At 42.2% G+C, this 25,923-nt stretch overlaps 1 protein-coding gene across 10 annotated transcripts in view; it reads left to right on the top strand.

The window, feature by feature from the left end:
- The window catches only part of LOC306980835 (adhesion G protein-coupled receptor L3), a 220,246-nt gene that overhangs the window by 87,999 nt on the left and 106,324 nt on the right, over window positions 1-25,923 (top strand). For all 10 annotated transcript variants that reach the window (XM_079580323.1, XM_079580320.1, XM_079580319.1 and 7 more), the window contains exon 4: window positions 22,902-23,011. In XM_079580323.1, the coding sequence (XP_079436449.1) occupies window positions 22,902-23,011 (110 nt within the window). The remainder of the gene's footprint in view (window positions 1-22,901; window positions 23,012-25,923) is intronic.

Genomic DNA, 25,923 nt, shown 5'->3' with positions numbered 1-25,923 from the left:
CAAGCTACATGTCGAGTGCTTTTGGTTTAGCATTAGAAAAATAAATCTGTGAATAGAATTTGGAAAATTTCACCAAAAACATAAGTGTCTTGTCAAACTCCATTCAGCTCATCCTATTCCAAATTTCGAGGTTAATCAGTAACGCTAACTACACATGCAAATCCTCTGGGTTTATCTAGAAAAGCATTCACATAAATCTTCATTTTCCCCACAGTAATGATTTCCTTATCACTCAAATTATTGTTTCAGCTGACTTTCCCGAAAAAAATGATAATTTTAATTAATTTGTGAGCCATCTTGCCATCACTAAACTAGACTATGAATGGGATGTACTACAAACAGAAATACCATGGCTTTCAACAACAAAGCATTTGCACAGAATGCAAAGCCGAGACCACTTCTGTCTAGCTTTTACTGCTCTATTCAAGCTATGCACTTTTTTTTTTTTTTTAGCTTCACAAATTCATTCTTTAAAGGTCTCAGCGCTGCCTAGAGTGGCGCCTCTCTGCTCGCCCAGTGCCTTTGCCGGCAGAGGCTAATTATGTATGCCAGGCTATTTTCTGACCAGGGAGCATGTCAATATTACGCAGCGGGAGAGCTCTCAGTCGCCTCGCGCCGCATTCTTATTCATGAACCTTAATTCCATCAATGGCCGCCTCAGCCACTGGACCATTGCTGCGTAGGGAGGGTTTTTTCTTTTCTTTTTCTTTTTTTTTGTAGAGACGAGTGCTTGTAGCTGTCACACAGAAACGCAGCACAATAAAAGGGGGTAACTTGTAGCCCCGCCCACGTGCCATTTGCTTTGAGAGATGTGCAAAAACGTCGTGAATAGAGCGAAGGGGTCGGCTTTTGTGAGCGCAGGCATGGAGCTAATGTATACGCCCAATGAGGTCAAGGGGATCAAGTGTGGGCGTGGAAAGGATACGGATGAGAATAATTGACGCTAGCTTGGATGTTGGCGTATTGGGTGGCGTCTGTGGGCTGATATGGTTTATGCTCTGGAAAAGGTGTCCATGCTAGTTCTGCCTCCTACCATTGCATTTGCTTTTGATTTGGCAAGTTATTGTGTAAACCACTGGTGCACTTCTATAGACAACCTGACTGTACTTGTGAACCCACATTCTTAAAGCGCTTCTCATTGATTCTTTTTAATAGAATTACAATTCATAATATTGGATTTTGTTGCCAAATAGACCATAAAGCATGTACCCCTAAAATAGAGATCGATACAGACGACATTTTGTGATAGAAGGGGGCATGGTTTCACCGAGGGGAAAAAGAGAATATTTTGGGAAATGCAGTTTTCTACTCTTTTTAGCCATTTTCTATTGGAATGTGAAGTCATTTATCACACAAAAATGTTTTCACAGCAGACTGTTCAGTAGAAGCAGAAAAAAATGGCAATCGTAGCTTGCGCTAGGTAGCATTAGCATATAGCATGATGCTGACATGAAGCATCATGTTAGCATTCTCCGTTATTTATGTAGTTATAGGCTATTTGAACCACTTTGCTCCAAAGTAGTTTTTGAATAATTGGAGAAAGTGATTTGATTTAATTTTCTACTAAATAAAGATACAAAAACATGGGGAGGAGTAAGTGGTTCAACAGCCCATAAATATATAAATAATGGAGGAGCTTCATGTTAGCATCATGCTACATGTTTTTTTTTTTCACTTCTACTGAACAATCTGCTGTGACAAAATATCCATATGGACCATCCATTTAGACTTGACTTTATTCATGTGTGATAAATAAGTTCATATTCCACTAGAAAATGGCTAAAAAGATTGGAAAGGTGTGTATTTTCCCCCTTGGTGAAGCCACACCCCCTTCCATGATGAGATGCCGTCTGTATCTATACCATTGCACCAATTGGTCTGCTACCTTAGTGCTTTAGTTATCCCAATTCTTTCACTTTGGTCCAACCGCATCAAAACATGGCAGCTTTAGCTTAACAAACCATTCCATCTGTGGACCAGATAATCTATGACAAACAGCACTTGTGCGGGTTCACTGACTGGTCACTGATGTCATTAAGAACACTGTGTTTTACCAATTAATTACGCAGCTAATTAACTAAAGAGGTACTTGATAAAGCACACTGTCTAATCCTTTCCATGGATCCGTCCCAAATTTATTGACTTTCTTCTTGGCGCATGTCCTACACGCCGACTATATTATATTACATTTCGTGCAGTATTTTTATATACATGGATCGCAGTCTGTAAAAAAAGAAGAAAATCTCTGAAATATTTGAAAGATGGAGTGTCTGGTGGTAAAGCTGCTGTGCTATTTTAGTCCACTGATTATATCTGACCTTCTTTAATCAGGTAATTTCCACCGAGATCACAGCTAATTTTCAGGGGACGTCAAGGCACTGCTTTTAAGTTTTAATTTAATTTACATTCTTCATCAAGTTGTGGGAATTGACTTGGAGGCATAAAGGAACTCGGGGAAAAAAAAAGAGATTTGAGAATACTTTTACAAATTGTTTTAGCGCTTGTCAATTAAACTCACTTTCATGCTATTTTAAAATTTTACAGTAGATATACGCCTCATACTTATTATTGTCCTTACTTCCTGTGTCAACTACTGGAGGGGAGGCTGCAATTTTGTATGTGTTTAGCCTTAAGCCTACCGATGGAAAGATGTCCTGAATCCTTCAGCTCCAACAGTCAAAAACCATGGCAACAGAGCCGGGTTTGAACTTGAAACGTCTTTGTGAAGAAACTCTGAGGGATAAGCCAAAAGTTAGCTTGCCTAGCCACTAATCCTTCCCTTTGAGGCCGGCCTGAGGTCATAAAAGATAGGAGGATAAGACATTTTACTTTGCGCACCACAACACGGTGAAAAGAAAATGGACATGTTTTCAAAAGCTCAAAACGTGGAACCGTAACAGATGTTGACACTGGAGTTCAGTTTGGGAAGTGAGCCAAGCAGGGAAATAAAAAGAAAAACAGAAAAAGTAGACCTTGGACTCCTCTCTGAGACCAGTTGGTAAGGAGGGAGAACTTAACGGACAGCTAAAAGTGCGGACTTCCTTTGACAAATGTAGCGAGACAGTATCCGTGCGCGGGGTGAAACTTTATGGAACGGCCCGTCACCTTAAGCGATACAGTGAAGCGGGCCGGACTGCATCAGGCTGCTTTGTACGCCGCGCCTCTCACACATTTCACCTCGCTTGCACTCGGGCTGTCGCGCTTTGCATAAATCTGGGACACAAGTGGGCAAGGACTTTAAACAACACATTTTACACAGCTTTGTGGAGAAGTTTGCAAAGGAGGCGGCATAGAGTTGTCCCCGAAGCAAGCACAATGTTGATGTTTGTATATACATGCGTTTCCAATGACATCACGCATAGTTCCGGTGGCCATTTTGAATACCGAAGTAGCATTATGCACTGCTACAACATGTAACAATATCTCTACTCAGGATGAAAATGAAAGACAACTGATTGACAGTGACATTTTTATGTACTCGTAACCATTGTTCATGAAGATAACAGTTAAAACATTGCCCCAGAGACGCACATTTATGTGATATAACCAGCAAATGTGGCACAGATTTAGCAGCTCTGTTTGTCTAGCTACAGCAGGATTCACTAAAGATCTGCTTTACTCCTCAGACTAAATTAACACATCAGAGGATTAAAAATTAGTATTTTTACAGTTTGTCATGTCAACAGAGTCTTAATCTGAGTCAGTGTTTAAAATGCTCAAGACGGTAGCATGCTACCAGTTAGCAACTGTCAACCGACTGTCAATTGCTTCAACACATTAAACACATGTTTGGCTCACATCTATGAACACTGAGGAAATACTTGCTATACAGAGCTGAGCTGTTAAGGTTAAATGCTCACCAGTAGCATGCTAACATCTTAAACACCAACTCACATAAACGTGCGTCTTTGGGACCGTGATTTTACTCTTATCTTCTTGAGCAATGATTACGAGTACATAAAAATGCCACTGTCAATCAGTTGTCTTTCTTTTACATCCTGAGTAGAGATATTGTTACATGTTGTTGTACTGCTTAATTCTACTTCAATATTCAAAATGGCCACCATAACAACAAAAGTCACATGACTGAAAGGCATGTATACGTTTCTAAGCAGTTTCTAAGTGAATTTAATGAGGTGAGTGGAATTAAAAGGCTATACAAAGTCCGCAAAGTACTGTAAAGTCATTTCAGTCAAACAGGAATGCACGATGGATACTGATGGATAGATGAAATGATGGATTTCCTCATAAACTGGATGATCCCTGCTTTGATACCGTCAAAGGCTCGTCAGTGTATACGTATATCTTGACCACTGCAGTATAGGCCTGGAGCAAGCTCATAGCTGCTTCCCTTTTCCCCTTCAAGTTACCTCACACGGGCAGACAATAAACACCTCGGGCATATTGACACTGAGCGACGGAGAGCTTCAGTCAAACCCCGAGCCCTTAATCCCAGGCATACATCCTCCCTGATGATATCCAGCATGCCAATGGGAGCGCCTGGACCCTTGCCGAGATATCGACGCCTGTACCACCCCCGTCCCGTATCGAACACAGAGGTTACTCATAACCCCTGCTCGTCTTTCATTATTGAGATGCGAATGAGGAAGGTCAAGAGGTGGCGCGCATCGATCGGTCAACACAGGAATATTTGATTGTCGCGCGGCGTCGCTGCCAAGGCTTTCGGTGGCTGCGCAGGTGGCCATTTTGAATCCTTCAAAGAGAGCTCATAAGGATGGCTATTGATTTTGTTCAAATGTAAAAGCACATGGCACCTCCCTCCCTTGCATTCAGGAAGAAATCACTTGGTTAACTACATAAAAGTTTTCTCCCAGAACATAAAACTTATCTGTGCATTGTAATGTGTTCGAGATAGATTACTATGCCAATACCTTTATCTTTTCTCTTTTTTTTGCCACCATTGAAAGTGGGAGCACTTCCTCACTTTTCAAATGCATTGTAACGTCCCAATTCTTCACAGGGATAAGATATATAAGCAAGTGTCACATCTTTCTGCAAGAAGCACTGTCACGGTAGCGTAAACAACAACTAGCTTTGTAGTTTACAATCGATAAAAAAAAGCCTTTATGATTAGATGCGCAGCACACGGATATCTGTATTTCTTTTCACAAATGTTTGTTTTTCGATGCACAAAGGGAGAAGATAACAAATGTTATTTCACTACTGGAAAGGCTTTTTTAACCCAGATCCAGCTTAATCATTTGACCAATCTTCAGCAGTGTGAAGTTTGAGTAAAAATGCCAATCAAAAGCCGAAAAATTACATTTTGTACATAAACCTTTTCCACATTCTTGAGGATCATTTTTAAAGGGCAATTACGAAAGGTTTCTCTGTGCAAGAAACCTGTGGCTAATACACATTTAGCACTTTCTTGTCATGTTTTTCGTCTCTTTTTTTATGTGAGCTAATTAGCCGCTAAACACTCTCCTCTGCCCGGCGGCACAATGGGTAACTATTAGTGATGAAATGTGGTTTAGGGCTCTCCTTCATAAGAAAAGCATTGCAGGCACATAGCGGCCCAAGTTGGGTGCTGTTAGCGACCAAGTTACCATAGCGACAGGGACCGAAAATGAAAAATCTGCTTAAAGGCAGGCCTTAGTCGGTCTGTGTGTGTGTGTGTGTGTGTGTGTGTGTGTGTGTGTGTGTGTGTGTGTGTGTGTGTGTGTGTGTGTGTGTGTGTGTGTGTGTGTGTGTTGGAGGGAAGCGAGCAGACAGAGCAATAGAGAGGGATCAGTGATACAGTCTGCCTATTGATTTGTGTGTACATTATAAATACGGCACTATCGGACTGCGGGTGCAAGCAGTTTGTATTCTTTGTTCCGACAAGCCTCAGAATATCTTCCAATTTTCTAAAATAGAGATTGAATAAGAGTCCAAAGAATGGATTAGAATCTTTTTTGTGTAGTTGTTGTGGCTGTGTGTGTGTGTGTGTGTGCTTCTGCCTCATGAGTCCCCCTCCCTTTCCCAAAGCTGCAGCAGGCATTGGACTTTGTGCTCTGAAAAGTGGAGCCATTGGCATTTGTGGCTCTCTTTCTGTCCCCTGTGCCTTCCCCCTTGTGGGTTCAACACCACAGGGTTTGCTGGCAGGATCTGTAGCTCTTGAGATGGCTTTAGCTTCTCAGCAGGAGCTGTTCAAAAGGCTAAACCTATAGTCAAAAATTCAGTGCGGGCCTGTTCGTGCCATTTTCGATGTGATGTTTCGAGTTAAGGAAGAATAACTCAAGGGCGTGTATGTGGAAGAACATTTATTTTACAGTAGAGTTTACTGGGATTCAAAGGGGACATACAAGTGTTGTTTATATTTTTGTAAGAGTAGCATTCTTCACGCAGTTATGAGTAATCCTGTTCACTGTGGTTGTGTCTTCTTCAGACTGGTGAAGCGGTCCCATCTGCATTTCCTGGATTTTGTTGCGTCACTTTTTTTTCTCTCCCAGAAACCATCACAGTTCTGCGCTCAAAGTGTGTTCATCGTGGCATTGTCGCTAGCATGCCATTAAGTGAAAGCTTGTGTCCATGGTCTCACACATCCCTACACAAAACCAGAATTGCTTGATGGCAATTCCAGGCTTATTAAAGACTGTCTAAAGCTTCTGGAACTTTTCTCTCAAAATGAACCAGTTGTAGTTCTTCTGCACTTTTTTTCCCCTCAGTCCATGACACATTAATATTCATCCAACTCGTGCCATGTATAAAAATATGACCCAATCCTCACTTGTGAACATCTCCCCAGTGGAATAGCCGAAAATGGGCCTACGGGCTGAATGTCCCCCGGGCCCTTTGCGCCGGAAGATAAATCAAGCGTCACAGGGAAGATAGGGGAGCGGCGTCATTTGTTGGCAAGAATAGAAAAATTCCTCCTGAAAACCGTAAATCATTAGACGGGCAGGCCCCAGTGAATACGCCTCACCCACCAAACAAATCGATTCGGGAAGTTATTGCACATTTCAATCCTGGCTCCAGCTTTTTTACAGGCACCTGGAGAGGAGCTGCGGGCGTTATGATTTACACGGACAACTGTCTAATACATGGGATGCTTTAGGCACCGAGATGCATATTTGATTTGTTATTTATTTGTTTATGTGAGACGGAGCTTGTGAATTGACAACTAAGTGCGATTTACTCGTCCGTGGCTTCTGCGTTGATTCATGATGAGGGCCGCTTGTTGCTGATCGGGACGGAGAGGACAAACTTTTGGTGACGGTTTCAAAATGAATCGTTTATTTTTTTTGTAACAATCACACAAGAATAAGGTTGATTATATGGCATTAACGGGTCGATGCATGTAAACAATTGTATTATCTTAAAGGAACAGGCCACCGTTTTTACATACTGAGATATGTTCTTACCTGCGCTTAGACGAGTTGATGTGTACCTGTCTGGTCGTTGTGCGTGCGCTCAGTCACGCACAACGACTAAAGACGTTGTTAGCATTTGGCCTTTCCCTGTACAGTATATTCCTATAGCTCCAAGCGGGGGTGAAATTGTAAGCTACCATGCACTTCCACAGGCACGCACAAACACCAGACAGGTGTGTATGAACTCGTCTAAGCTCAGGTAAGAACATATCACAGTATGGAAGAACTTTTTGCCCTCGGTCACGCAAAAAGACCAAAGATGTTGTTAGCATTTGGCCTCTCCTAGTATATTCCTATAGCTCCAAACGGGGGTGAAATTGTAAGCTACCACACTCTTTCACGGGCACGCACAAAGACCAGACAGGTACGTATCAACTCGTCTAAACTCAGCTAAGACCATATCTCAGTATGGAAAAACGGTGGCCTGTTCCTTCTAATAACTGACTGCATCCACAATCATGAAACAGATTACATGCGTGTTAGGTAATATGTTATTACACTTTTAGTTGCCATGCATGGTATTTCCATCCTTTTACTGTGCTGTGAAATGCAACACAAAAAGCTTTCCAGCCTAAAGGAATTGTACACTTTGTTCAAACCAATATGCACATTATTACAGGCAGAGCTCTTATATGCCTTTGAACCCCAGCGCAAACCCCTCTTTACCAAGAACGTTTAAAGAAATGCGACGCGAATGCTGTGTCTAACCCAAATTTTACTCGCTGATCAAAAGTGAGTAGCCTTGGGGACCGTTCAGACAGTAAAGTAATACCATCTCCTCAGCTGTCACTACTGGTATGTTAACTTGTCATCGCGGCGCGGCAGAAATCCCACTTGCCGTGTTTTGAATGGGGGTGGTGTATTGACGGGGAATTGTTCTGCTTTAATTAGTCGCCGCAGTGGTGCGCGTCTTTTTTTTCACAATACATTATGTCTACGTACGCCGCATCATTTGCATACAACGCCGCACCTCGGAAGCTGTTTGTGTCACCCGTGCCACGGAGTAAACCGGTATGACGGGAATGATGATTAGCTTCCAGCGCATCTTGTCTCAATCGCTGTTTTTCTCGTGTGGGTGTTTGTCTTCGAGAACGCACTGAGAGTGACCCCTACTGGATGGAGTTAGTATCTTCCTTTCCATCGAATTCGTCTCTATTTCGGCGTCCGTCCATTAACAAAACGGGTGCCAAAGCATCCGTAACGATAAGTCTTTCTAACCTGACCTTGGCGCTTATACCGTCTTTGTTTTATTTGTTAAGCCAAAGAGTTTTATGTATCTCTCGACATTTTGGTACAGTTTAGCCGAGCTTATCTTTACCGTTGCGGAGGCTGACCTTCGAGTCTCGGCGCCAGAGACCTCTCGCCACTCTCTTTAAAAGCCGAGATAAACCATGCCGCTGCGACGCCCACATTTAAAGCTATAAAGCGAGCCGCGACATGAGATGCCTCCCTGTAAAGCGGTGGAAGATGACTGCACAGCATCTCTCAGCTAAATTAATTATCATACAAGGCCAACTTTTATAGTGCCATTCAAAGATTAGTACACTATAAAACAGAACTCTGTATAAAAACTCAATCACACTTTTGTGTTCGTGCCGCAGCCCTGGGATATAACATCAAACAAAAAAACAACATTGACGATTTGATGGGGCATCTCACTCTTCAGGCTTTGTTCCTCAGACCTCCAGGTGGTTTCTAACTTCTTCTTCTTCTTCAGACGACTAAGTTCATCTCGCCGTACCCCTGCACCAAATTCAATCTTTAATGGAATTTGGGCTTGCGCTGCCAGGAAGATGTCAACAGCATGTGCAGGATCACGGCGTGACCTTTTCACGAGGGGAGAGAAATTGCTTCACCGAATACCTGTTGTGGCACCGAAACAGATGGGTTAATTTCAAAGAGGCTACGCGGGCGAGCTCGACTCTGACTTTGAAAATAGATTTACCACTCTCCTTCCTGGACTGAACTCTCCTTAATCAAAAGTCCGGCTCCTTCGAATCTGATGTCAACCCTTTCATATAGCAAACACGGCAATTTATGTGGCTCTCTCTCTCACGGAAAAGTCATGTTTTCTGCGTCGTTTTCAAGGCGAGGTGTTGAAATCATTTCTTGTAAGAAATTTAGACGTGATTATAATCAAGCAAAGGTTAACCGAAGTCAGCAGCGCTTATCTTTGAAGAATTTCATCACCTCTTTAGTATGCTACATCTAAATAATTTCTTTTCATCATTTTACTTGTATAGCTTTGAAGTTCAATAGAAATATATACGGTTCTGAAAAGTAAGTAAGTAAAGTTTATTTAAAGAGCACTTCACAGATTTGTGCTATAGGTTTTATGTTATGCTTTATTCAGCTTTTCCAACCGCGTTAGACACATTGGCCTTGAGTAACACCTAATACTTTCATAACAAAATTGTGATCCCTATTGTAGTGACTGTCGATTTCGTTTATTCAAGCTTTTGAAAAAAGGAAAGCACTATTCCAGCTTTTTAGTTGTCTTCATTTTGGAATTTTAGTTATTGCAATGAATTGTCAAGTGCTCCGACTAAGCGGGAGACTTTCCAGACTGAAATAGCATTAGCAACGGATACTAGGCTGTTTTTTATTTGGTCTGGGGACATTTTCCTCCAGAAATATCTCTTAAATATTTATCTCCTCTCCTGTACCCCCACCCCCCTCGAGGGCCAGATAGAGTGTGAGCGCGGCCGAGGTAAATAAACTCTTCAGAGACAGGTTCTCATAGCGGGAGCTGCAGATCCTCTGAGCTGATAACCTTTCTCCACTGACCCCCCCCAAACCCCATGACGCCGGCCAAAGCGAAAGACCAGGAAAGTCTCCATTTTGATTTTCATGTGCTTTAAATGCAAACCGGAAAGTTTTTCACCAACCATATTTTCTTTTTCTTTTTTTGCCTAACGTGGTGCGTGGAAAAGTTCACTAAACCTTCTTTTCAAACACATTTCTTCTTTCATATGAAAAGAAAGAAAGAAAAAACTGTCATTGCTATTTTGTCGAATCTAATTCATTTCATTTTACTTCAAATTACAAGAACAAAGCATTCGGAAGGACATTTTGTTGTAAAGACTCTTCTTCCATTCCAAGGTCCCATTTAAAACCAATCCTTTTTTTTATTTTATTTTTTAAGATTTGCAGCCTGAACCTTCTGTGACCACTAAAGCGAGTTCTCTTCATTTGGCAATGTTTTTTGAATATTCTTTTGGGGCGAAATCCTTGGCCATTCCAACGAACCACTTTCATTGTGTTCCTCCCTCGTCGGCGTAAAGAAAACATTGCGGCCTTTGCTCGTAAGTGCCTCATCTCTCATCGCCGGCCATAAACACGCTAAGTCGCTCTTGTCTCTCGCGCCAAACACCACTTTCGTCACCACCTCAGTCAAAGTGCCCACTCGTCCAAACACGCGTCAGAACAGCAAAATCCTATGTTTATCTCACTTTTACTTGGACCTTTTTTTTTTTTTCCTTTGGTCCCGTGCCATGCCGAAGACGACTTGTGTGTAATTGCGCGAATCTTTATTAACAAAACTGCAGATTCTTCACCCCACACTCCGCCTCTTGTTTTTCGCATGCGGCTTATCTCCTCCAGTACAATGTTCGAGAGAGGGAAAGAAGTGTGTGATGTAAAAAATCTTGTGAAAGCTGCTAATCTGTGTGAATGGCTGAGAGGGATTATGCTTGTCATGGCGCGGGTAAGAAAATTAGCTCAAGATGCTTGTCTTCCTGAAATAAATTTAAAATGGCAGTGGATTTACGTATGCGCCAATGGAGGGAGTTCATGAAAGATAATCATTAGAAATTTTTTATCTTGTATTTTAATTACCTGTCATCAACTTAAAGCAATACTAAGTAACTTGTTTACCTTAATAAATCCTTTTCATAGTCCCTATGGGGGTAATACAAATGTTAATGGCATGATTGGAGGGTCTTTCATCTCCCCCTGGTGTCTCTGGCCAGAAAACCATAATTGCAACTTGACTGCCACCGGACCGGAGCCACCAATACACACTAATGGAATCACGTAGAAGAAGCTACCAGGCTAACGGGCAAAGCTAACTTCGGGGTTGCGCCACTTTTATCAGTATTTACAGCCAAGTTTCAGTGAAAAGAAATTATTACCATTGTGTAATTGGATGTACAATATCCCCCTCTCCCTTTGTCTTTTCTGTCAGCGTAGTATTTACTCGCACGGACAATTAATAAGTAAAAAAAATCGCAACATGCTACGACACCTGCAGTTGTGCTTTTGGCCACTAGGGGCAAGAGTGACTTTGTACTGCTTGGCAACATGGCAACATTGTGAGGCTTGACATAAATGTGTGAGAGTATCCTAACCATTAACAACAACAACAAAAGTATCATTTTAAGACATAGAACAAACTAGATCAGGAGTCTCCAACGGTTTTGTGCCACTTTTGCGAAATAAAAATGGCAGTGAGGTACTTATGCTGTGAGGACACTTGAGTTTGATGGAGCACATCTTTGTGGTTAAGTATCCAAAAAGATGGTCTTCAAAAAAACGAAGGAAAATGAATTGAGGGTTCGTTGAGGTTACTTCACATGGAAACTAGCTTAGAGCCATTTTTACCTTAAACAGTCTCCAAGCACTTCCTTCCAGCTTAAGTTCCACACAGTTAACCCCATGTAACATCCAATGTGGCGGACCCAGAACTGGCTTGATCTTCGCTTCTCTCATTGATTCCTTAAACTAAGTAACTTGTTTACCTTAATAAGTCCTTTTCGTAGTCCTTCTGGAGGTAATGCAAGTGTTAATGGGATGATTGGGGGTCTTTCGTCTCCCCCTGGTGTCTCTGGTCAGAAAACCACCCTTGCAAGGCGAATTATACACTAATAGGATAACGAAGAAGAAGCTAACAGGCTAGCGGGCAAAGCTAACTTTGGGCTAGCGCCACGTTAGCAGTATTTACAGCCAAGTTTGAATAAAAAAGAATATCTCCCTTGTGTAATTGAGTTGTGACACAATGTACAATATCCTTCTCTCCCTTTGTCTTTTCTGTCAGCGTAGTGTTTACTCTCACGGACAATTAATAAGTTAAAAAAAAAAACGCAACATGCTACGACACCTGCAGTGGCGCTTATGGCCTCTAGGGGCACGAGTTGCTTAGTTCTGCTTTAAAACCACACCTTCAGCTTGTGAAATACGCGCAGCATAGGTGTTTACATATTTGTTTGTGTTCACGACGCAAGCTTAAGCACTTGAGAATTGCGGCCCCCACGGCACAGCACTTCAAATCTCTGCACTCCTACGCTGCACTATTGTATTTCTTCTTGCATGTATTCAGTGGCTCGTCTGCTCCTTCCTAATCTCACCCAGTAGCAGTCACATAAAACCATTCGCCGTACTTTAAACAGGTAGTCTCCAGTGCCATTAAATACCGTATGATTTCATATGGGGAGTATTGCTGTGCACTTTTCTGAATGTATGAAAGGGAAATAAAGGGCTCTACAGAAACTACCCAATGGACAGGGATATACAACCATTTCGTTTTTGCCATTGAAACAGAGACACTTACTTCTAGAATGGATGTACATTACCTTTACTACATTAAGTAGAAGTCGTTGATTGAACTTTATTTGAAAATGAATACCCCTCAATGCTTACCCGTCTCGATCATCATCGCTTCAGTTCCATTACGATGTTTAGTGTTTAGAAGGTCAGACAGCTGTCAGCATCGCTTTCACACTTCAGACTTGAGTGAGTTTGCGTTTCTTTCAGGTTTTATTCAAACAAAGTACATTTAAAGCCACTCCGAAGCGGCGAAATAACGGTTATTTTCACTTATCAAAAAATAAAAGTTGGACAGTTACCAGTGCACTTTGCTGAAATGACTGCTTTTTTTGAATGATATAAGCTATGTAGCCATCCAAATTTAATCCCACACAGCCGAGGCTCCAGAGCACTTAGCAAACATGAGTGGAGATGTCGGTTTTATAATCCAAAAGCCCGAACCAACTTTGAAATACCACCAAATAATGTGAAATGTATAAAAGATGTATTGTAGTGGGATTCCAGATGAAAAGGTGGTCCTTACGCTGCATAACAAGCAGCCCTTTTTTCCCCTTTATGTGGGGAAAAAGGGTTAGATGTTATTCGATGTGCAATGGGAGCTGGTTTGCATGAGATCTAATCAATTGAGGGTTGAGTACGGAAGGGCATGCGTAACGTTGCACCGCAAACATCTGCACTTTAGGAAATACAACTACAACAGAGCCTTCTTCTCCTACCCTCTGTTGTAGCTGTTGTATGCAACCTCGCACCAGCAGCGATTCAGAGATACTCATGGCGCCTTTCTTTCCCTTTTTGGCGAGCTCCGAGGCGAGTTGTTTAGTCCTTTTTTTTTTTCTTTTTTTTTTTCCGATCTTGCATCAGAGCGACAGACTGAATGAGAAAAGATGGATGCGGGTGGCGTGCAGCTGGGAAAGATAATGAATGAAGTGGACCGTGGGTGGCCAAGACCATCAACTAAAGCGTAATGGGTCCCAGCAGAGGCGCAGGATATTGACCTGTCCGTCACTTTTCCCCCAACTCGCTTTTCTGCTCTCCACACAAATACCAACTCCGCCAGTGTGTACACAGCCAGCCACTCACAAAGAGATTCAGTCCACCGCAGAGCAAACAGACCAAACAAGCTCGCACACACACTACGGCTCCTGCCCAAGAGACGTGCGCGTCTATTTCTGCTGCTTGACACAAGGAAGAGAAAATACTAATAAGTGCAAATGACTGGGGACACACTGTTTGCGAAAGCTGCAATTGTCTATTCAAACAAAAAAGTAAGATAACCCGATTAATTGTAAAGCAATGAGCTTGTAGATGTTTATACATGCAATATCAGTTTATGTGCACCCTAGTGTCATGTCAGCATCCAAACCCCATCGTACAATTGTTTGATTTTATTTCAGTCAGCACCAAATTTCTTCTATCAATCTCTGTATTTATTGTATTTGCCGCCACTCTAGTGGTCAGTCGCCTCGGCCCCGCTGCCTGTGCTGGGCGGCAGCGGCAGGATCAGCGCAGATTACAGTGATTACACTATGTGCTTACACAGGGCTCGGCTGCTTTGTGCCACAGCGGCTCCGTCAGCTGGCAGTCTGAGCGCCGAGCTGCCATCGAGAGCAAACACACCACCAAGAAACAGACCCAGGAAATCTGCACTGGGACGGGGATGGAGGACTGCTGGCAGCCGTGAAAGTGTTGAATTGAGTTTATTATTTGTTGTGTCTTTTTTTTGTGGTCGGCCTTGTCCAAAATTTCAAAGGACAATTAGTTCATCTGTGGCAGAAGTACTCACAAAACTGTAGTAGTGGCACCAGTACACACGTAGTATCACTGAGTGTGTTTACATGCGCTTGAGTAACCTGGTTATTAGGCATATCCTGATTAGGACAGTATTCTGGAAATGATGTTTACATGTGTCCGAGAAACCAGGATACTCATATCCCTGTTTACATGAGCAACTACAGTATCCTGGATATTTTGGCACCAGAGAGGGGCGGAGCTAATGACAAATATTTTAAGGAGCTAGCTACTTTAGCAATGATGCTAACGCATGTTTTTTTCTGACATTTCCCTAGCACAGGGACAAGATTTATCTAAAGAAGTACTTAAAACAGTAGAGTTCTTTCCCAGCTTCAGAGACAGATGTGAGAATAATGATAATTTTTAAAAAATAGAATAAAAATTGGTTTGATCCGAGAGCAGCGTCAACTTCCACCGGAGATACCACGGAGCAAAAATCTCTCTTTTTTTTTAAAGGTTACTTCAATGTTTTGTTGAAGATACAAAGTTTTAAAAGCCCAGGTACCCGGCTGGCTGTAGCAAGGTTTTTGCTTCTGCCGTATCTGTTGCAAGATATCGCACATGCTCAGTACGACAGCAATGGTAAAAAAAACAAAATACTGTGTTTACAATGGTACAGTGTCCTGGAAACTGTGAGAATATCGTGGTTTCTAATTATCTGGATATCGGTTGCAGGAAACTGAAACCAGGATTCTGTGTTTACATGAACTAGACCAAACCAGGAAACTTAAAATTTAAAATTTAACTTAAAACTTAAAAAATAATAACCTGGATACTTGAGTACATGTAAACACGCTCACTGATTATTCTTGAATACAACGTTTAATATTAAATTGAAAGTACAAATTGCTACAGTTGTGTTTGTACGTTGACATTACTTGAGGTTAAGGTGCTTTATTTGTCATTATACAACAACTGTACAACGGCATATGTCCTCTGCATTCGACCCATCCTTGGACGAAGCTGGGACGACCCATAAGGAGCAGTGGGACCCATCTCCAGGATCACCTGGCTGGAGGATTCGCCTATTGAACATGCTTTTAGTGGTAGGGGAAACCAGAGTATGCAGAAGAAACTTACGCAGGCATGGGGAGAACATGCAAACTCCACACAGACAGGCCCCGTCCAGTTGGGAATCCATCCCATTCTAGCTGTGAAGCACGAGCGCTAACTGCTGTGCTACCACTATACTCGCTATATATTTCATACAAGCATTGCTTATGAATAAAAAATGTCTCGAACAAGCATGTTTCAAGTGCAAATACCATACATCCTACGAACCTTGAGGACACTAGAAGTAATCATAATAGTAGCAGCAGCAGCAGCTGTGGTAGAGATAGAGGATTGTTGGTAAAAAATGGAATCATAGGTCGATAGATTTGAAAGTTATGTCTGTCTGTCTGACATAAGTTTTTTTTTTCTTTTGGGACACAAGTGGTAGCTGTGGTAGAAGCAGCAAAAGAATATACAGAAGAATTAGTGAACCATGAGTCAATAGTGTACTGTGATGTACCATAGACTTTCTTTGCTCCTCTGGCTAGCGACCTGTTCTCTGTCTTTTTCAAATGATGCTAAGTTGCTGCCCGCGCTCCACATATGCAAATGCCCTTTTCACACCACTGCGTTTCTCAGTGGCTTTGTAGTCCGAAAAGCCCGCACTTGAGCCGCCTCTGATCCGGCCCTGATTACATCTCTAATTGGTCATTGTGAAGCTGTTGTGGCAGGTGGTGCGAGGAGCTTCTCCATCTATCGACCGCCTCCTGCTCTGCCATTGATTCGGGCTTAATACATTTAATTGTAATTATTTCTCCACTTTTCTCCCCGCTCTTCAGATTCTGCTGAGCGTACGCGGGTGCCTTCAGGACAGCGTACAGGAAAGCTGATCAGCGGGTTATATATGGCCAGTGCATTGAAGTAGAAGTGCACAGCAGTCATAAAAGGGATTTTCAGAAAAGTGGGCCAAGATAAATGTTAAGGCTGGGATTAAGTTGGACAATCCAGAGTAAATACACATAATATTTAATCCCACAAGAGGAAGTTATTAAAAAACGAAGATTAATGCTGCAGATTTGGGAGTAGCTTAGCTTTTGTGGATGATTTGTTCTGTTCGACGTTCTTGTCTGTAGAAAAAGCTTTTAGTGACAAAAGAAATGGTTGCAACAACATCACGTGTGTTTTTTTAGAACACATGTTGGCTTTGATATATTCAACTTTTGTTTATCAGACCATTGTGTTTTAATACCTGATTGTTTCGGCTGCTCACTTCCCCAGACTGGTCACATGATGCTGCTGTGATGTGTCTTACCGGCTGATTTACAACAGGGGGATGTTGGATGACAGCTCCATCTGCAGTCCGACTTCTTTTCTTTTCTTTTTTTTTTCCTGCGGAGTCGCCTTTGTCATTTTTTTTTTTTTTTTTTTGACTTCTTGAGTACAGCGTCCCAAGTGCACAAAGGCAAACAAGCTCCCTCAACCCTGGTTAACTTTCCCCGGTGACAGGTTTTGAATTTCAATGGCCTCTTCAAGATAAGATACAATGGGACTTCATTGATCTCACATTGGAGAAAACAGCTGCTGTGCCCATGCTCATCTTTTTGTTTTGTTTTGTTTCCATACTGAAAATGCAGAGGACATTGGATCACCAAAATGTGTTGATTGTAGTGCCAAATATCAATACTTTCATTTCTTTAATTCCTACTATTTAAAGCAGTGCTAAGTAACTTAACCGTAATAAATTGTTTACGTAGTCCTGCTGGGGGTAGTACAAGTCTTGATGGGATGATTGCATGGCGGGCCCTAGGCATAGGTGACTCAGGCGGCCGACTTGGGCGCCATCTGCTGGAGGGGCCGCCGAATTGCACTTTTTTAAACTCCATACTCCTGCCATTTACAACATCGCGGATTTTCGGATATAACTGATCCTTCTACACCTCCGGGGAGCCGTGTAGCATCGTGATGAAAATTTGCCAAAGTTCATCCTTGCCTAGAGTGCCAAATTGGTGGCCCAATAGAATCACAAAGAAGAAGCTAGCATGCTAACGGGCAAAGCTAGCTGCCGGCTAGCACCACTTAAACAGTATTTACAGCCAAGTTTGAGTGAAAAAAAAATATCTCCATTATGTAATTGGATGTACAATATCCCTCTCTCCCTTTGTCTTTTCTGTCAGCGTAGTATTTACTCTCACGGACAATTAATGAGTAAAAAAACGTAACATGCTACGACACCTGCATTGGCGCTTATGACCTCTAGGGCAGTTCACTCAACTTGTGCAGTTTCCAAGCATTTCTTCTATTTTATTTTTGTAAAATTCGTATTGATATAGAGTTGATTTCACCATCTTTGCCCTAGTACTACTTAGTCCTAGATTGAAACGGCTGACATCTCCATTCCTATTTATTTATTGTGGGTAATTTTGCTTGTCTTGGAGATTGTCAAAGGACTAGCCATTTGCATTTACCAAAGTGTAACTGATCTATCTATTGTTCATATCTAATTTAGCCTTTCATATCCCAATCCATCTCCATTCCAACACCTTGTGAATCACACTGTATGCTGGAACGTGTATCCCTCCACTCTCTTCTCATGCACGACTCCGGCACATCTCCGTAGACCGACCCTCATGGCATCCATCTAATTCAAAGTGACACTTAATCTTAACTTGTCTTCTCACCCGCTGATTACCAAAGCTGCCTGTTCTAAACAGACGAAAAATCAGAAAGAAATTGAGGTCGCGAGAGACGTAGGGGGAAAAAAAGCCGCCCGTGTAATTGTTTTGCGCATTCGATAGCCTTGACCCCCGTATTTATCTGACTGCCGTTTACTATCGGGGAATTAACTCCTCACGTAGACAGCTGAGTAGGGGTAAGTAGTAGTGGAGAGGGGTGACAAGCTCGGTTCATGAACCCATAAAAGTTGATAGGAACGACGCACTGGACCATATCTCATTACGGGCCTGACTCGGGAATGAGATGGAGGCCCTTTTCTTTTGCTTGTCCCTCACCGGCCCCATTGATTTGTCGGCAACTAATCAATGTTAATTAAGGTGTAGAGGATCCTTTAATTGTGGCGTATGAATCATGGTGTCAGACCTCGCCGTGACCTTCAGTGGGCTTACAGTGTGAACAGCCGTGCTTGTGCCTAAAGACCTTTTCACACATTGAGAAGTAATGGTGCTCTGTAAATGGATAATGCAGATGAGAAAGATGTTCAATAGTATTAAGTAATGCCTTTAATATTGTGTTTTTTTGCCGGATTACCTTCCTGACAGTAATCTCTTTCCGGATCTCTGAAATGCATAAAAAGTACAGTGGATTATGTTTTGTGCAGTTTACTAATGTCAATCTTCTTCAAACTTTTGAATCATTCCTTGATTTGGAGGGTCTATTGGTGGCACGGGGGCCAGATCTGGTCCATGGCCAATTTCCCATAATAACTAAATATTGGGCTTGATTGCGATACACTTGCAAATGCCTCAAACACCCACAGCAGCATTTATTCCCACGGCGGAACCTCTTCCCCGCCTAAAAACATAATTATTACAGAGATTTTTTTATTACCTTTGCAGTGCTTCCATTAAAGGCCTATTCACACTCCACAAGACGCGAGAACTTCGTCAGGGCTCTGACATTTCATACTCCACAAGACGTGTTGCTGCCGAACTGCCACGCCCCCTTTTTCAACAGCCAAAACAAACAAGGAATTACAGAAATAAAACGAGCCATTTCAGTTCAGACTATTATAAAATGTATCAGTCACGGTAATGCAAACCTTTTGAAGATTGACTTCATGTTTAGTACATATTTCCCACTGGTGTATTATGTATAGAAAATGTCCGTTTCACTCAGTAAAATCATGTTGGTTTACATCTGTGTAGGCTCTCAGTACAGGCGTTGTCCATCCAAGAACCTTCATTGAAAATGTTGGTTGACGTTTCCTGGTGTTTGATGAAGGGTCTAAGGCGTACAAGCTTGGTGTCCCTCTGTCCACGAGCCTGACCACTTTTTTTAATGACTCGCCTCTTTCACACAGATAACGCCAGGCTCTTCTGCTTTCCTCTTCATCCTTGCCCAGGAATTTTTGTTTGCCATTTGTTTGTCCTTGTCCTTCAGCGAAAGTATTTTACTGCCACGAGCGGCGCCTCAAAACTATCCATGTTGTCTCCCGTTTTCTGCGCCGGTGTTAGGAAGTAAACATTGGATTCTCGCTTCCCGGTTCCACCGAAATAACCCCGCCCACTAAACAAGAGTTCTCACAGCCCTGCCGAAGCAAAGTTCTGCTCAGCTGAGGTGTCGAGGACAACCTGCAAGAAAAGGAGCGAACCCACAACTCAAGTAGAATCGAATCCAGCTGGTGATCGGGAGCTGAAGTACCTCCTTTTGTGTGTGCATATTAAGTAGCCATGTGCGCCGAGAGTCAGGCCTTCCATATAATACAATAGAGCTGGAAAGACCTTTAGACGCCAATAGGGCTGAAATAGCACTGGGTAAGTTTACGTGGACACCAAAAATCTGATCATAATCTGACTTCTGGAGTTCTCAGATTATTGAAGAAACATGTTAATAGTGTATTCTGCTGATTTCTTTCTGATCTTTCACACTTGTTTATAAAGTAGCCAGGAAAATAACACGACAAGGGCAAACTAGTGTCACAAAGAAAGTATTTCATGGATAAGAAAATCCATGAAATAAATGCAGAGGACAAATTTCGTTGTACAGTTCATTTATAATGGCAAAAAACCCAAAAGTAATGGTGCAGACTGTGCAGATAGTATTTAACTTTGCTGAGATCACTACATTTATGAAGAAAATATCCCAAACTGCTCTGGCTCATGTAAAACCCGGAGTTTTAGATAATCAGATTCCTGAATTTTGAATTTAAACGCATTAGATCTCATTATTGAGTAATTACTCCAGATTACTGATTTTCCTGGCCATGTAAATGCAGCCAGTGTCACAGTGAGAGTTATGATACTGCATTAATCTGCTACTGCTGCAGTGGCTTTTAAAGGGGACTTAAAATGCTGGAATATAATGAATATGTTATCATGTAAATGTTATCATATTATGTACATGTGTTATGTTTTGTACAGTGTGTTCGATCCAAATTCTATTCTATTCTATCTAATATCCCTGATCTAACGTCATTAAAAAAAAAAACACCTCAGAAATAGTCAGCTTTTACCAGTGGATAATTGACATCAGACACCGGAACATCTCTAAAACAATTGCTGCTCAAATTGAAATGTAGATCAACTTTCATACCTTGTCTTTCATTTCGCAAACACACAATTAGATCAATACTTGTCAGAGCGCTTAAGAGTTAATGTCGGGAGATAAGTGCTGCGATGATGCGCGCCGGTGAAGGCTCCGGCGCATATGAAGTGCCTCCGTGATTGATGACTGCCAAAAATGAAATGGCACCCGAGCACACCAGCAGCACCCGTAATTGTGTTTTTTAATGAAGATTCACATTTCACGTTGGTAGCTGATCTGGCACCGGCTTGATTGCGTGTCACCCCCCCATCCCCCCCCCTTTCCCCGAGACGCCTCCACCCACAGCCATCTATCATGCTGTAATAACTATGCAACCTGTACACCGCTTTTCCCGGCCCCACTGCGTCATCGTCAACAACAAGGCGCCGTCCGGTCCCTGCGTTTTCATTTGGCTTTCCTATTTGATTTTGATGATGCCATTAATTTACCAATTACGACGATTATCTCAAAATTGCCCCGCCTTGATTACAAAATATTTTTTTTTGATAAATCACCCAGATGTCCTCATTTGTGCCGGCCGGGGGAACTGGTTTTCTTAATATCTCTATCAAATTACTGCAGCCAGAGTCGATGCTGTTTGCGCCGAGTGTCATGGATGTCTTTTACACCCTTGAGCAAGAACATGTTTAGATTCTTGGGCACTGCAGGATAGGGCCACTGAAACTGCAGATACGGTTATTTTGTGTGACAGTTGTGTGATATATGCTGTTGGTGTGTCCTTAAACTTTCTGAAACTGAAATTTTAAAGTCATTGCAGGAACGATATAATGCTGTGGTGATGGTCTGAACTCTTTGGCTGACTGTTGAAATCCCTAAAAATGTAGAATCTACTAGATAAACTCGCAAGCTTGCCTATTAAAATAAATCTCCATATACTTAACCTCTGAACCCCCGTCTTATAGGGATTTGCCACCGTTTTTCCATACAGAGATATGTTCTTACCTTAGCTTAGACGAGCTGATGTGTAACTGTCTGGTCTTTGTGCGTGCGCTCAGTCATGCAAAAAGACCGAAGATGTTGTTAGTATTTAGCCTCTCCCAGCATATTCCTATAGCTCCAAACTGGGGTGAAGTTAGAAGGGACCCTATTTAAATACAGTTACGTGAAAAGTTACACGATCCAAGTATAGTTGCACAAAATTAACCATGTTGGTTTTCCAAGCTGGTTAAAGGGGCACTATATTATATGGCGTAATAATACCTAAGGAGCACTTCGACTTTACTGCACGGACGTCGAAGTGCTCCTAAGGTGTTTTTACGCCATGCAATATACTATAGTGCCCCTTTTTATCCTTTAACCAAGTGCATTTTCTCCAGTTCAGCTTTACCCAAATCTACAAGCTTACAGCCAGTGCAACATCTCATTTGAAAGCTAAGACCTACAAATCTGATCAAAATGCATATTTTTCCTTTCGTTGTTGCCGCGTTATTGTCTCTTTTCCGTTGCCCTTTCGTAGCTACTTTGTCGCTTTTTCATCAGTTCTTGTCACTTTTTTGTTGCATTTTCATCCTTGTTTTTTTTCCGTCTCATTTTGGCCACTATTTTGACGCTTTTTTCAAGAAGCTTTTAGATTTGGGTAAAGCCAAACTGGACAAAATGTGCTCGGTCCAGGTGGGGTTAAAGAGCTTCAAGTTGGTCATTTTTATACTCACTACTGCCACCTCAGGTCTTACACGTAACTGCAGTTTCTATATTGCTTGTGCTAGAAACTTTTTGAGTGACAGTTCATGATTTTAGAGGCAGTTGTGGTGAACAGGTCTGGGCTCATTCTACACATGAGGACATGGCTGGAACATGTTTAACATTTTAAACTCCGTATATTCCCTTTAAAGAACTGTAATTTTCCCTTTTTTTTTTTCCCAATTTAAAATGTATCTTATAAGCAATGAGCAATATCGTATACACCTTGTTTTCCAGATGCAACAACCGGACGCAGTGTGCAGTTGTGGCCGGACCTGATGTATTCCCTGATCCTTGTCCTGGAACCTACAAATACCTTGAAGTCCAATACGAATGTGTCCCCTACAGTACGTATTCAGTTTTTTACTCTTTCCTCCAATGGTAACAATGTTTATTTGTGTTTTTTTTGTGTGAATACCAAGCAATTCAAGGGAGCCGAACTAACATGAAACCTGATTTTTCCAGATGAAGACAACACTGGTTCCTGCTCTGTGCTCTGTCACGTGAGCTGCTGTATTAGTCAATGTGAATTTGCACTACAGGGTTATGTTTAACACCTGTGTTCTTACCTCCTGATGACATCAAAGACATTTATTTACTCCGCACTTTTCATCCCAAAGCAAATCCTCCGAATGGACAAATTAATTAATGGGTTTTGTCAGAAAAAAAAGTGTTTCGTTTAAGGATTGTCCTGGGTTCCTTTTTGTAGCGGCACCAAAAGCCCAGTTTGTTTGCGGGGTTCACACTGACTCGCTGGCTGCAAGTTAACGTTCAGAGGGACTACCGAGGTATCTCTAAAGAGTAAATAAAACGAATTTAATTAGTGCAACCAGTGGGGGAGAGCAAAAACGCTGTCAGGCTTCACAGAATGCCAGTGGAAACATTTGGACAGGGAAGAGAGGGGCTCAGCGTGAGGTGAAAGGATGCTCGAACAGGCAGGAAGTTCAAATGCGGTCAGAGGAAACGGCCATGTGACATTGTTGCGTTGACCTTTTGAGGTGGAAGACACGCATCCCGGCTCGCCAAAACACAGCCCGAATTCTGCCGGAGTACGAAGTGGAAAATTTCAGTCACGCATTTTTTGCTTCTTCATCTCCATTAAACCCAATTCAAATCACGCCATCTCTATTTTCCACATTTTTATGTCCTTACAGGGCCTCCTCAGCAGTCTACCCCCAGCGCTGCTTTCATGTTTTGAAGTCAAATCATTCCTACCTGTGATCCTTAGCTGCCAGATGGATCTTTTATACCCAGACTAGCTGCAGTGTGCGCTTTTTCCCTATCTCGCCCTCCCAGTGTTACTGTCTCTTTTTTATTTTTTATTTTTTTTGCGACGTAAAAAACCCAATCCCAGTCACGTGACGCAACGCAGCCGTCTCTCAGCTCCCTCTCGGTACACACAAATACGGAGACTGCTGAACTCCATTAGGAAGTGTATTTACCGCCAAATGGATCCCGAAATACAGTATGTCCAGAAGCAATTACAGGTGCATTTGTGATACTTCCGCCGCTTTTACAGAACAGGTAGTGGTAGGTTTGTCATCAGCAAATGTTTTTGTTCAAATTGGTTCTGAACATGTTTCTGCAGGATATTACCCTTTAACAGTACAATTTCTCTCTGTTCCGGAAGGCCACTGTTGCAATTTTACAAGATTCTTTGATCATGACCTGTTCAATGGTCACTGACTGATTATATGCGCTGTCCGAGTTGCAAAGTCGTCTCATAGGAAGAATGTGTGTTTATAACGCTTGACAAACAGCATGAAAAAGGCAGGCACCATATTTGTTCATACGCCCTGTTCATTTAAACCTAAAGTTAGTTTTGTCCTTATTTGGACATGCCCATTGCACCTGTTATTCATGCTTAAAGGAACAGGCCACCATTTTCCCATACTGTGATATGTTCTTACCTGAGCCTAGACGAGTTGATGCGTACCTGTCTGGTCTTTGTGCGTGCCCGTGGAAGAGCTTGGTCGCTTCTAACTTCACCCAGTTTGGAGCGATAGGAATATGCTGGGAGAGGCCAAATGCTAGCAACATCTTTGGTCGTTTTGCATGACTGAGGGCACACAGTTCTTCCATATTGTGATATGTTCTTACCTGAGCTTAGACGAGTTGATGCGTACCTGTCTGGTCTTTGTGTGTGCCCGTGGAAGAGCGTGGTAGAGTCCAACTTTACCCCAAATTGGAGCCATAGGAATACATTGGGAGAGGCCAAATGCTAACAGCATTTTTTGTCGTTTTGCTTGACAGAGGGCACACACAAACACCAGACAGTTACGCATCAACTTGTCTAAGCTCAGGCAAGAACATGTCTCAGTATACAAAAATGGTGGCCTGTTCCTTTAAGTGCAAACTTTTATCTTTACCGAACACTATCAAATCAAATATTTTTTATTTTTCAGGAGAAAGCTTTCTTCTTTTATTGTCTTGGCATCCTTAGCCCTGTCATATCAAGGTTGACGTTTAGCAATGCAGTGAGAAAACAAACTGTTATTTCATGGATTTTTTCGACTCACTCCAAAATACTTCTGGCGATGACTGAATAGATATTGTTGAAGGGATGTAGGCGTTCACAGTATTGGCCAAAGTCTGCGCGGCACTGGTCACAGGAGACCATTATTCAGCAGGGTGTGAATGCAAATCCTTAAGTGGTCGACAAGAAGTAACTTTTAACCAGACAGTATTAAAATATCCACAAGTTGCTTTGGCTGTTTTCCTGCTAATTGGTTAGAAATAATTGGTACATCCATTAGCGAGGCAAAGTCCCGGCTGATGAATAGCTGCTGCTTGACTGTGAACAGGGTTCTTAACACAAGTCACTTAACCAAAGCTGCTAAAACAGAGTTGGATTTGAGAGTCTAATGGGGAACCAGCCACCCATGACCCCACCTCTTTCCCACAAGCCTTCACTCGTAAAGCTGCTAATGCTAACCCTTGTTTTGAAACAGCCTTTGGGTTTCACACTCCGCTCCAATGTACATGCAATGGCAACATTCTTTCATTTGCTGCCCGATTTCCCCCCAGTCTATCTCAAAGACCTTGGCGGCCCCTAATTTAGCAATAGTGACATTCTTCTTCCTTTTGTCTCCTACCTAGAGCAGTGGCCTTTTTTTTTCCCACCGTCTGTCTGGGGAGCTTTTGATTTGAATTACAGACGTGCCTTCGCTCTCTTCATAAGCCCTGTCGATCGTACAGTCAGATCCGCCGTTAATAATGGCGTCGCAGTGTGCTAAATCGATAGACGCGCGCTGTAGAT

This window comes from Gobius niger (assembly GCF_951799975.1).
Source record: "Gobius niger genome assembly, chromosome: 21".
Taxonomy (NCBI): domain Eukaryota; kingdom Metazoa; phylum Chordata; class Actinopteri; order Gobiiformes; family Gobiidae; genus Gobius; species Gobius niger.
This window is presented reverse-complemented; position numbering and strand designations above follow the sequence as displayed.